Source organism: Leopardus geoffroyi, chromosome D4 (genome assembly GCF_018350155.1).
Source record: "Leopardus geoffroyi isolate Oge1 chromosome D4, O.geoffroyi_Oge1_pat1.0, whole genome shotgun sequence".
NCBI lineage: Eukaryota > Metazoa > Chordata > Mammalia > Carnivora > Felidae > Leopardus > Leopardus geoffroyi.
Window position 1 is genome coordinate 76,098,219 of NC_059342.1, and position 12,289 is coordinate 76,110,507.

At 39.1% G+C, this 12,289-nt stretch overlaps 1 protein-coding gene across 1 annotated transcript in view; it reads left to right on the forward strand.

Moving 5' to 3' along the window:
- Nucleotides 1–12,289, forward strand: part of PAPPA (pappalysin 1) — a 244,964-nt gene that overhangs the window by 99,783 nt on the left and 132,892 nt on the right. The window contains exon 8 of the mRNA XM_045469597.1: nt 9,449–9,577. Within this exon, the coding sequence (XP_045325553.1) occupies nt 9,449–9,577 (129 nt within the window). The remainder of the gene's footprint in view (nt 1–9,448; nt 9,578–12,289) is intronic.

Below are 12,289 nucleotides of genomic sequence, written 5' to 3' on the forward strand. Positions count from 1 at the left end.
GATTCCCGCAGATTAAAACCTAATGAACGTGAGTTCCTGTGTCAAAATTTAAAACATAAAAAAAGTAAACAAGACACCCAGAGAAGGGGCAGCAGTCCACACCAAGGTTTTTGTTGAAGTTTGATCTTGGTGACAAGCATGCATATTAATTAGTATATTAGAGTAAACGAGAAAAAGAAATATAATTGGAAAATACAGTCTGCAAAGATTAGATGGACTGAGAAGGGGAGAGAGCAGAAATAAAGAAATCCGGGGCGCCTGGGTGGCGCAGTCGGTTAAGCGTCCGACTTCAGCCAGGTCACGATCTCGCGGTCCGGGAGTTCGAGCCCCGTGTCAGGCTCTGGGCTGATGGCTCAGAGCCTGGAGCCTGTTTCCGATTCTGTGTCTCCCTCTCTCTCTGCCCCTCCCCCGTTCATGCTCTGTCTCTCTCTGTCCCAAAAATAAATAAACGCTGAAAAAAAAAATTAAAAAAAAAAAAAAAAAGAAATAAAGAAATCCAACAAATCCAAATGAAGGCAAGAAAGAGGGGAAACAAATAGGCAAAAAAAAAAAAAAAAAGGAATGATCATTAAAAAGCACAAACAAGATGTGAAAATAAATCTGATACAATAGTCCTTCTACTAATCAGATTAAAGTCACCTCTGAAGGTTCTCAGGTTGGACTTAACTAAAGATAAGTTCACTGAAAGGTGAAAGGTAAAGGAATGGAAAATATTTGCCAGGCAAATACTAAGCAAAACTAATTAATATTCATCAGATAAAGGAAACATTGAGGCAAAAAATCTTACTAAGATATAGAGGTCACCATATAAATGATGAAAGGAAATTATGTAACGATTTTGAGCTGAAATATACCAAATAACATGACCTGAAAATGTATAAATAAAAAATGACTTACGTAAAAGAGAGATGAATCTGTGATATTATGATATTTTAACACACCTTTCTTAATAATTAATAGATCAAGCAAGCTAAAATAATGATCTAGAAGATTTTGAACAACACAAAAAAATGTTTCATCTGATAAAAGTGTGTAGAACCTTGCTACTGAATTAAATTATATACATATTTTTTTTTCTGGGACATGTAGAACATATTTTTTCAATTTACCATGTCATAGGCCAGAAAACAACAAATCAAAAGAACCAGTGTCACATAAAACATTATCTCCATGACACAATACGTACATATACACATACATGAATAAGTACATAAATAAATAGATAATTAAATGACAAAGGTAAAACTTTTTGGTAATTTAAATATATGACCAAGAAGCCAAAGACTTGTGTAAGATATTAGCATACAGAATTCAGCAATATATTAAAACCTCTGCCTTCACACAAACATGCACGTTGTACATAGGCATGATTTCCCAGAATAAGAAGAGACTCTAATGTTAGATGGTCTCTGAATTCCAGTAATTCACAATAGTAGCATATGAGATGATGTTTCTAAAACAAGGTTGTCTTACTAGATGCAAAATTTAAGTCTCTTGTTAAAATCAGGCCCCTTTATGATCAAAACAAGACAAAGCAAATGAAACAGTGTTATCTGGGAATAGAAAGGTACATCCTTAATCTCCTAAAGGATATATACTGAAATACAGTAGGCATAACTAACAAAACAGTCTATGAGGACATCTAAATATAATATCTATTTGTAAAACTGAGTTATTTTATTAGTCTCCAAATATGAGAATACAAATACAGATATGCAGGTACATGTGTGTATATGTGTGTGAGTAGATGGATCGATAGGTAGATAGATACATAGATTAAAGCTACCATTTACTATAGTGCTGACATCTAGAAATGCTTAAAGTTAGGTATATATTCCTAATAAAATGTCATCACAATTTTTATGAAGAAAGCTTTAAAACTTTACTGAAACCATAAAAGGAGACCTATATAAATAAAAAGATGAAGTGTGTGTATAAATGGGAGGATACAATACCATAAAGATGTCTTTCCCCCTCAAATACGTCTATAAATTCAATGAAATTGGAATCAAAATCCCATCAGGCATTTTAAAAAATGAAACTTTGAATTCACGTGGAAGATCTCAGGGGTCTTTTGAAGGGGAAAACCAAAGTATAGAATGGACTTGTAGCATAAATCAAGACTTTTATAAAACTCTGGATATTAAGACAAAGTGCTATTGATAAGGTGATGGAAAAAAATAGGCCAATGAAACAAGATTACCCAGAAACAAACTTATCTAAGTACGGAATGATATATGGCAGATGTGGTATTGCAGTTCAGTAGCAAAAGGATTATTACATATATAATGCTGGGCCAATGGCTCATCCGTATTTGAGGGGAAAACAATCATTATTACACACCACTTGAAAAACTATATTGTTCGTGATTAAAGCCATACATGTGAAAATAAAAACCTTAAAACTATTCAAAAGAAATAGAGGTGACTATGCTATGACCTTGGCAGAAAGAACCATTTATTCACCAAGATATAAAAGGACAAATCGTGAAGGAGATGATTTAAAAATTCTGCTCAACAAAGCAGCATAAACAGAATAAAAGGAAGAGGAGTCACCGACCTAGAAATAGTATTTGCAGTACCTTTAATTATAAAGGATTAGTACGCAGTGTACGTAAATATACTTACATGGCAATAGAGAAAAAGAAAAAAAAAGAACGCAATTAAAACAGGCAAAAGTGATGAACAAGCAAGTAACATGGATGGAAACCTATGTGGTCAACAAACACATGAAATGATACTCAGCCTTGTTAGTAATCAGGGAAAGGCAAAATGCAGCAGTAATTAAATGATATTTTAATATCCATCAGATTGGCAAAAAATGTTTGGCAGAATCAAGTGCTGACACAGACCTGGAGCATTTGGAAGTCTGTTGTAGGCAACAGACTTAATTGGTATAACCATTTGGGAGAATAATTTGGCAGTATCTACAAAGTTGAAGATGCAATCGATTACCTTCATCCTAGAGATCCTACTTTAGATACATTTCTTTCAGAAAACTTTTGTTCTGTGAGCAAAGGAAAATGGACCCAATGTTTAAAGTCCCATTATTGGAAATAGCAAACAAAAAGGATTAATGGTGGCAATAATAATAGAAACCACCTAGATGTCCATCAAGAAAAGAATGGTCAAATGAAGTGTGGTATATTCATACAATATAATATTTACACCAATGAAAATAATGAGCTAAAGCTTCATGTATCAATGTGTATGATTTTATGTATCAGTGTGTATGATTTCAAAAAATAATGCTAGGCACAAAAAAATGTCAGCTTCATATTGATAAATAGGGTATTAAAACACTTATGAAATTTAAAATATGCAAAACAATACATATGTATGAAAACATTCATGATAGAGAAATGGGATACAGGTGGAGCACACAGGTGGGTTGAAAGCAAATACACAAAATAGTATATTTTATTTCTTTTTACAACAAAAATAAGAGATGAAGGGAATATGGCAAAGTGTTATAATTTGACAAATCTGGGTAGTGAGCCTAGGGACTTTTATTTTATAGTGTTCTCTATACTTTTCTATCTAACTGATATATTTTCTCGTTAAGACAGTAATAATTGTATGTATAAAGTTCCTTGGTACATCATCTCAGGCTCAAAAAGTGTTTTCCTTCTCTTCCCATTCTTGGCTGGGAGTTGGTATGCAAAGTGCTTGGGTATTACCCTCTGATCCTTGGCCCAGGGCAGAACTGGAATACTTGGGCTCTTCCTCAGCCAGATGCATCCTAGGTGGTGCCCCCCCACCATGTTGTCCAGCTCAGGCAATCTGGTGGTAGGTCTTGAACTATACCCATTCTCAGTGCACAGTTCTAACTGCTGAGGCGGCTTCTCGCTGGTGGAAAAGCTCATGACAGAAAAATACAAAACTACGTTTCTCATTAAATTAGGAATATGCATTGCAAAGTTGATCGTCTTTCTCCCGAGATTTCCATTTCATAGATGAAGAGACAGAGACAGGTCAGAGACAGGAAATGGCTTGTGGTAGTGGTAGTGTTTAAGGGAATGTTTGTATTTCTCCTAACCCTACAACTTTCAGAGTGGTCTTTGTATGTGGACTCTACTTGGTTCAGAACTAGGTCTTTGAACTTTTCTGCGGTATTTTCTCTGTTCATAACAGCTTCCACTTCCAGAAAGTGCTGTCTTGGGATGGAGTTAGATAGACCTGGCTCAAGTCTCTGTCCCAAAAGCAATGTCACTGTGGGCAGTAGGTCAACCTTCCTAAATACGACTTTCAACAACTGAAAAGGGAGATAATAAAAATTATTCAAGAAAATGTTGTTTGGATTAAATGAGATGATTCATAGAAAATACTAAGCATAGTGACAAGTATATGATAAACAGGCAACAAACGGAAATGACAGTCGCTGTTATTATTGCAGAAGAAGGAGTTTCAAAGAAGCATGACACAGTTTGGAGATACAGACTGTGATCAGTGAACGCTATAAGATGGAAACAATAGGGGTCGATAAAGAGTAATCAAGAGGCTTTAGAGCTTTTCCTGGGAGCAGCAAAATGGGATATGTGCGTAGTGCAGTGAGGCTCTTGGTCCCTCTTTCCTGCTGATGCACTTTTATATTTCTCATTTCATTTTCGCGTGGGTAAGGGGCAAGAGTCCTATATCCTGATTAGAAGGTAGAAAAACAGACCTGAAGAAGTGAAGTGACGTGCCTGTAGATTTCAGATGGGTTTTCGTGGACCAGTCACGTGTGATATAAACTACACATTAACAGTTTAAGAAGTACACATTTTTGCCAAAAGCTAGGTCAGATGGTGTTTAGCCTCCTTATGGATATTTATGTCCATATTAATATTTTCAAGATCATGATTTCATAATCTGGCAATAGTCTATAGACTATATGGCAATAGTCTATAACTAAATTCTACTCTAAGATTGGGACCTCAAGGTACTTGACCGGCTCATTTGGTAGATAGAACATGTGACTCTTGACCTCGAACTTACAGTTTCGAGCCCCATGTTGAATGCAGAGATCAATTAAAAATAAAATCTTTAAAGGGGCGCCTGGGTGACTAAGTCAGTTGGGCGTCCAACTTTGGCTCAGGTCATGATCTCGCAGTTGGTGAGTTTGAGCCCCATGTTGGGCTCTGCACTGACAGCTCAGGGCCTGGAGCCTGCTTCGGATTCTGTGACTCCTCCTCTCTCTGCCCCTCCCATGCTCATTCTCTGTCCTGCTCTCTCAATAATAAATAAACATAAAAATTTTTTTTAATAAAATCTTAAAAAAAATAAAAATGGAATAAAAATTAAAAGATTGGGCTCCCAATCTGATCCACATTACCATCAATATGACATTTCTGAGGAGGATACTGAAATATCATACCAATTAGAAATGCCACTGTTTTCTTTTATAATTGCCAGAAAGGCGAACCGAAGGCTGATACGTCATTTGAGAGGTTTGTGAAAGAACGATGGCTAAATGTTAATTTTTTTTTCAAAAGAAGTCATACTAAGGGTGCATAAAACAACACCTCAAAAGTAGCCAAGCAATCTCATCCCATTTCAAGACTGCAATTTACATTTATTAGCTGGACTGATGAAATTAATCTGAGGTGCAATTTGAAGAATTGACCATTAACTGCTAATGAGGTTTAGCTTTTAAAAAAAGTAAGTAAATGACACTGAGAATTCTGTGAAATAAATCAGAAGTGATGCAATTAATCACATTTCAGAGGAAGTGGTAACATTTTAGTTCCAAGCAAAGAGTAAATAGGGAGTTTTGGCTTGGCGGTGTGATGCCCCTCGCTGCTCTAAATGACATTTTGAACCTGAGAGTGGCTTTGGATCTCAGAATATTCTGATGGTGTTGGCAGTTCTGGAAAAGGGAGATACCACAGAATGGTTCAGGCATCAAGGTTGAGATGTTGGCCACAGCAGGGATGCAGAAGGAATCACTCGGAAGCTTCTGGGCTGGGGAAGAGGGACAGAGGCTAGAGTCTGATGGATGTGGGAGGCCCAGGATGAGGAGTTTAAGTGACAGGGTAAGACCAGGTGGTATCAGGAGCAGCTAAAGGGAACAACTTGACATCAATGTCCCACTTTTAGACCAAGCGCGAAATGGGTCCTAATATCCAGCAAAGGCTTCAGAGGTCACTAGCTTGTCCTTCCATAAGAATTCTATTCTACCTAGGGGCGCCTGGGTGGCTCAGTTGGTTAAGCATCCAACTTCGGCTCATGTCATGATCTCATGGTCCGTGCAAGCCCCGCATCGGGCTCTGTGCTGACAGCTCAGAGGCTGGAGCCTGCTTCAGATTCTGTGTCTCCCCCTCTCTCTGCCCCTCCTATGCCCATGCTCTGTCTCTCTCTGTCTCTCAATAATAAATAAACATTAAAAAAAAATAAAGAATTATTTTCTGCCTAGATTCTTGAGAAAAGAGCCCTCAGTTAGCATTAATTTTGACTTCAACATGGAGGAAATGTAGTTTTATCACAAGGATTCTTCAGTGGGAAAACATAATCTTTTAATAGCAGCAGCACTGCTCTCCTTTCCCTGCCTTTTCACCAAAGTAGTGACTTGGGCTTCTCTTTTCCTATCTGGAAACTTGGGATAACAACCCCTCCTTCCAAGAGCTGCTGTCAGGCTTCTGGGAGGTAATGATACATGGGCTGTGCACACACAGTTGGAAGAAGGAGGCTTATCAAGGTCTCCCTACCAATCAGATGTGTTCTGTGTGATGCTAGTGGGTAAGAAAGAGGTGTGAGCGGAAGTTATAGGGAGACAGATTTTGCCCCGGGGTAAGACAAACCTTCTGGGATCCAGAATTTTCAGAAGTTGGAATAGCCACGTGGAGGGAGAGCAAGCTGCAGGCACTGAGGGTGTTGTAGCCACATGATGTGGCAGAAAAGAGACTTTCCACTAAGCTGTGGCACGTGCAGTTTGTGGGTTTACCTAACCAGGGTTACGTGTAGCTATCTGTCACTCTATCCCTTCTACTGAAGAGAGCATAGCATAACTCCAGTGAATGAGAATATTGATACTTAAGCATTAATAGCGATGGGTTAAAATTTGTTAACCATCAGAGGCTGGGCACATACGTGCTTTGTATGTGTTTTCACATTCAATCTGTAAGAAAATGCCATGAGGTCAGGTTCATGACTAATTTAGAACAGGCTCAGGGCGGTGAAGCAACCTGCCTGTGACTTCTGAGCTCGTAAGTGACGAAGCCAGGGTAGAGACACGTGTTCGCTTGCCTCAGGCTTGTGTTTATTGAGAAGGAGGAGGAGGAATAGGGGAGCAAGGAGGGCAGCATAGGGGGGAGGCGGAAAACATTCACAAACATTAGCAGAGTACCTTAAATATTGCCAGCCATAAGTCATTTGTGACGCACACTACAAGGAAAAACACAACGTAGAGATGTATTTCTCACACCCTCCTGCTTTCCACAGAAGAGCTCCATCTAGTTCAGACAGTGACCATATGCCCCCAGTGGCCTGAGATGTAGCCTGAAGAAAATTTCTTTTTTTATTTCATAACACGGTCACATTTGTTTAATGTAAAACATGCCCCCATATTTTAGAGGAAGATGAATATACAGGAGAATGCATGGCTTCCTTATCTTGTGTCTCCATGTATCACCTGGGAAGACCCCGCTCTCCCCTTCCCCCAAGGAAAGCCACTCTCCCCGACACCACGATATTCAGTTTTAGAAGTACCACCAGAAAAAGTGTACATTTGTTGATCTAGAGGTGGCTAAAATACCTAAAAAGCTGTTTTTTAAAAGAAAAAAAGAAAGCCTGTTTCACCAAATCAGCATTCCAGAAGTTTACAAGGCAACAGTTAATTCATATATTCATACATATAATAGCTCAAGATTTGTATGCATTTTACCACCTAGCTTTCATTAACAGAACGCTAATGGAATCCCCAGGGACTTCTAGTCTACCTTCAATAGGGCTTTTTGCTCTAGCACTGCCAAAACAAAGTCTCTTTTGGGTAACAAGTCCAACATTCTCAGGAAGGCTGTATTCCTCACCAGAGTCCTCCAGGGCTCATAAACTCATACTCATCGTTGTGTTGAGATTTGGGAGACACTGTCTGTCCATTGCCTCTGCACCTGTTATCTTATTGGCCTTATCCAAACAGCCCCAGCCCTAACAGCAGCTGAAACAACAGATGGGCAGGAGAACTTGAGATTTTTTGACATCATCCTTTTGTTTATGAAATCCCACCCCCCAACTCTGGAATCTGATAGGAATTCTCTTCATTACCATTTTGTGGGATTTTTTTTTCCCCCATGACACTTTTTTATTCTTAAAAAGTAAATAATTAATCCGAGGGTGGGGGGAGATAAAAAGAGGAATAACATTGCCCTTTGAAAACGGTCAGCAAGGAAATGGGGGTGGTGATTTTGTCACGTGGAATTGACATGAATGTATCTTTGCCTTGGAGGATAATTGCCAGTAGCCAGGTTTGGTGGCAGGATGAATTCAAGCAGGGAGCTGAGACGGGCTAATGAAGGGGAGGGTGGAAATCTGGTAATAAGGTTGAGTGTGAGGAAGTCGGAACAGGCACTGCCCTGGGAGTTCTGAAGAGCAGAGGGGAGATGCAGGCTAGGCAAACTGAGAATCTGGCAGGCACCAGTGCCTGGAATTGCAATTTCAGGACAGAATCCCCATTGCAAGGGATGAGATTATTAAAACAGGCCTAACCTAGGGATTATGGAGGCAGAATGCAGGATATTATTTAGTAGCATATGATTGTAAGCAAGTTGATTAACCTCTCTATGCCTCAGATTTATCATCTGTAAAATAAACATGAAAATACTCGTACACACGTAGGGTTGTTTTGATCTCAAATGAGAAAATACACAGCACGTGTGTAGCCCCAAGCCTGACAGTCAGTTAATGGATGCTGCTATGGTTGCTCCTTTAGTCTAGAGTGAGACACATGGAGAGGAGCAGGAGGTGGGGAGAAGGACAACCAGTGGATGTGCAGTATAAGGAAGGGGCTTACTGACACGTAATGGGGTTTTGTTGAGTTCCTGAAATGAGGGGGAAAGAGTAGACTGTGCCCACAGAATCTGGCATGATACTTTCCCCACTCTGTCTGCTTATCCCATTTAGTTTCTCTCCCAGACACCCTCATTTTGGGCCACATACCATCCGACTCTTACCCACCAGGGTTATTGTGAAGGTTAAATTAAAGATCAAAAAGTATCTAGTAATATTCAATTGTGTCATTTGATGTGTCAATTGATGCTAGTTATTATTGCTGTTCGTTCTGGTGTGGTCTGTCATATGTAGGCGAGTGTCTTAACCATAGCAGATGATAAAAATTATTGGATGACTTAATGTATGTGTGCTTTCAAAAGTAAGCAGGACTGATAGAATATCCTCAAGGGGATCAATTTTGTCTGCCCCCAGAATTGTGTCTGTGTAGCTGATCATCTTCATTAACAGTTGTCTTTGTTTTCCAGGGATCTCAGTCTTGGCAGTGTGTACAAATACTGGGTCATCACCATTTCGGGAAGTGAAGAGAGTGAGCCATCACCTGCTGCTGTATACATCCACGGGAGTGGGTATTGTGGCGACGGCATTATCCAGAAGTAAGTAGATCTCATTAATGAAAGAGGAGGGAGTGATGTTAACCAGGCCGCGAGATGGTCAGGGTGCTACATAGAAGAGCTTATGAGATACTCTACGATGTGTGAGCTGTGAGTTCCCAGCAATGCCCAGCAGCCTGTCTGTCTGCAAGTAGCTTGCTGGCCTCAAAAGAAAAGCAGTGATTCTTCTTGGAACACATCGGTTTCTCGAGTATGTAATATAGAATATGATTCTGACAGGGCTACTGTCATGTACTTACTACAGTATGCTCTTACTTACAGTTGTTTTATGTTGACTCTAAGGGTTCTGTTTGTCTTTTCTATCCCAGCCCACATTCAGCTAACAGGACGCTTTGAATCCAGGTCAAAACACTTTTATATTCTTTGCTGGCTACTGTTTCAAGTTGTTAAAAACTGTGTATTTATTTGTTATTTCTGTTGTAGCGTGTTATAGTAACAATTTACAAAATGGATCATAGGCTCATCAAAATAACAAAATATCCTAACTTGCTATAATGCTGAAACCACATGTAGTAAACAGCACTCCAGGGTGAATATTGAACATGAACATAAATAAGTGCAGGGGAGCAAAGGAATCAGAAAGTGTAAAGACTCCACATGAGCAGCCAAAAAGGAAAAGTGTGAGTAGAAAATAGAAAGCTGCATGTCTACACCATGGATTTTATTGGGTCATCAGTCCATTTATCCCCTTGTCCACAGGGTGAGGTATTGCACAACTGTGAAATAGGGGCAAGAAACCATCAAGAGTCTTGCATTGCTTAAAAATTTTTTCGAAAAAAATAAAATAAACTTCCTCTTAAGAGTTTTTTCCTCCAAAATTAGCACAAAAATGTTTTCTGGCACAACATCGAATAGTTTTTTCCCTAGAGGTGAAAAAGGGACCAGAAATCATTCGCAGTTAAGTTTCTTATTGCTAACTTTGTGTTCCTTATTGCTAACGTGGTTGCGAGTTGTACTAATGCTAAGAGACTTTTAAAATCGTCGGCAGGTTTAATGATAAACGTCACACATGGAGAGGACAAACAAGCTATTGGCGAAATCCCATCATTAAATGGCGCTGTTGGGTGTCACATAATATCTGTGCAGTGTGGCATTGCAGCGACTGTTTCTGTAGGGGGAGGGGCGCCGTAAAGAGAATTTGTTTCACAGTTGGATGAAACCGCTGATATGCAGACCATGAATCATAGGTGCGGTACATATATGAAAGAAAAGTGCTCGATGACTCCTTCTTTCAGTTCATCATTGACTCTGATGCTGGAGGGGAAAGAGCGATTTAATTTGGTACCGATGATCGTGTGGCATGTAGTGTAAATTGGAAACCTGCTTTGGGATGAGAGGACCGGCCAGGCTAGCAAGGATAACACAGTTGTGCAGGTACAGCATTTGCACATGAATACCCATCCACACAGACATCAATTACTGGCCAGCAGTTTGCTTTCTAGTCATGACTTCCATTGAAGGAAATATTGAACGTTGCATATATGATCAGATGACGGCCAGCATGTTACATCTTTTCAACGTGCTGTGCAGAGAGAATGTCCAAGTTTCAACTACCCTCACAGACTGAAGTATATGGGCTATGACAAGAAAGGTACTAATTCCAGTTCTGGGAATGAAAAAATGATGCTTTCTTTTAATAGAGACACTGGCAAGGCCAGTAATGATTATTTGCACAATTTCAAGTGAATTGCTGAAATGACATATCTCAGGGATATAGATCCATGTCTTAAATGTCCTGCAGCTATAATTACGAAGCATGAATTATCAAGGTTTTAATATTAAGGAGATAATATAAGGATTTTTAAGTGTTGAATTATGGTACAAATCACCTGATGGCCAAGAATTTGACTCATGAAGCATAGAAGATAAAGCTCCTCATTGGTCGGAGAATGAAACTCCTGATGTGTTGTCCTGTGCACTTAAAATCCCACCCAAATGCTACAACTAAACATGAAGATACAGTTTCCAGTGCTTAATGTAATGCAACTGGGGAAAGGGAAGCCTTTCACTGTTCTCTCCCACATTAAGACATCAACTTCTGGCTCTTGACACAGCTGTTCTGATGGAGTACTGAGCGACTGAACAAGGCAGTCTCCAGGGAAAGTGCCCCATCATTGTGGGTCTAAGACTGAGCTGCGCATCCAGAATATCCAGGAAACACTTGCGGTCATTGCTGACAACCCGTAATTGTGATTTGGGATTTTCTAATTTAGCACAAAGAATAAAAAAAGAAACTCACCAGATGTAGAACCTGACCTATAACTCAGTCTGTTCATTTTGGAGCCAGATAGAGATGTATTGGTAAAATACTGCGAACAATATCATTCTTCTTGCTGATCTAAAACTATTATTATTATTATTATTACTACTACTACTACTATAATTATTATTAATATAAGTAGTATTTTTAATAAAGTTTTTTTAGTACTTTTACCTAGAATTGGTATCCTACACAGACATCAAATATTTTCTAAGTTACCTACAGGTACCAAATATTTGTTGACATGCTTTGGAGAAAACCAAATGCAGTTGATGGATGGTTCCCTGGGCAAAAACAAACAAATAAAAACTTTGAGGAAAAGGAGGAATATCATCTTAACTAATTGGATTTTTCATGGGATGATACATGTGAATTTACTGTGTATATTTAAGGGAATTTGCAAAGTTATTCAGATAGACTAAACACTTCATGAG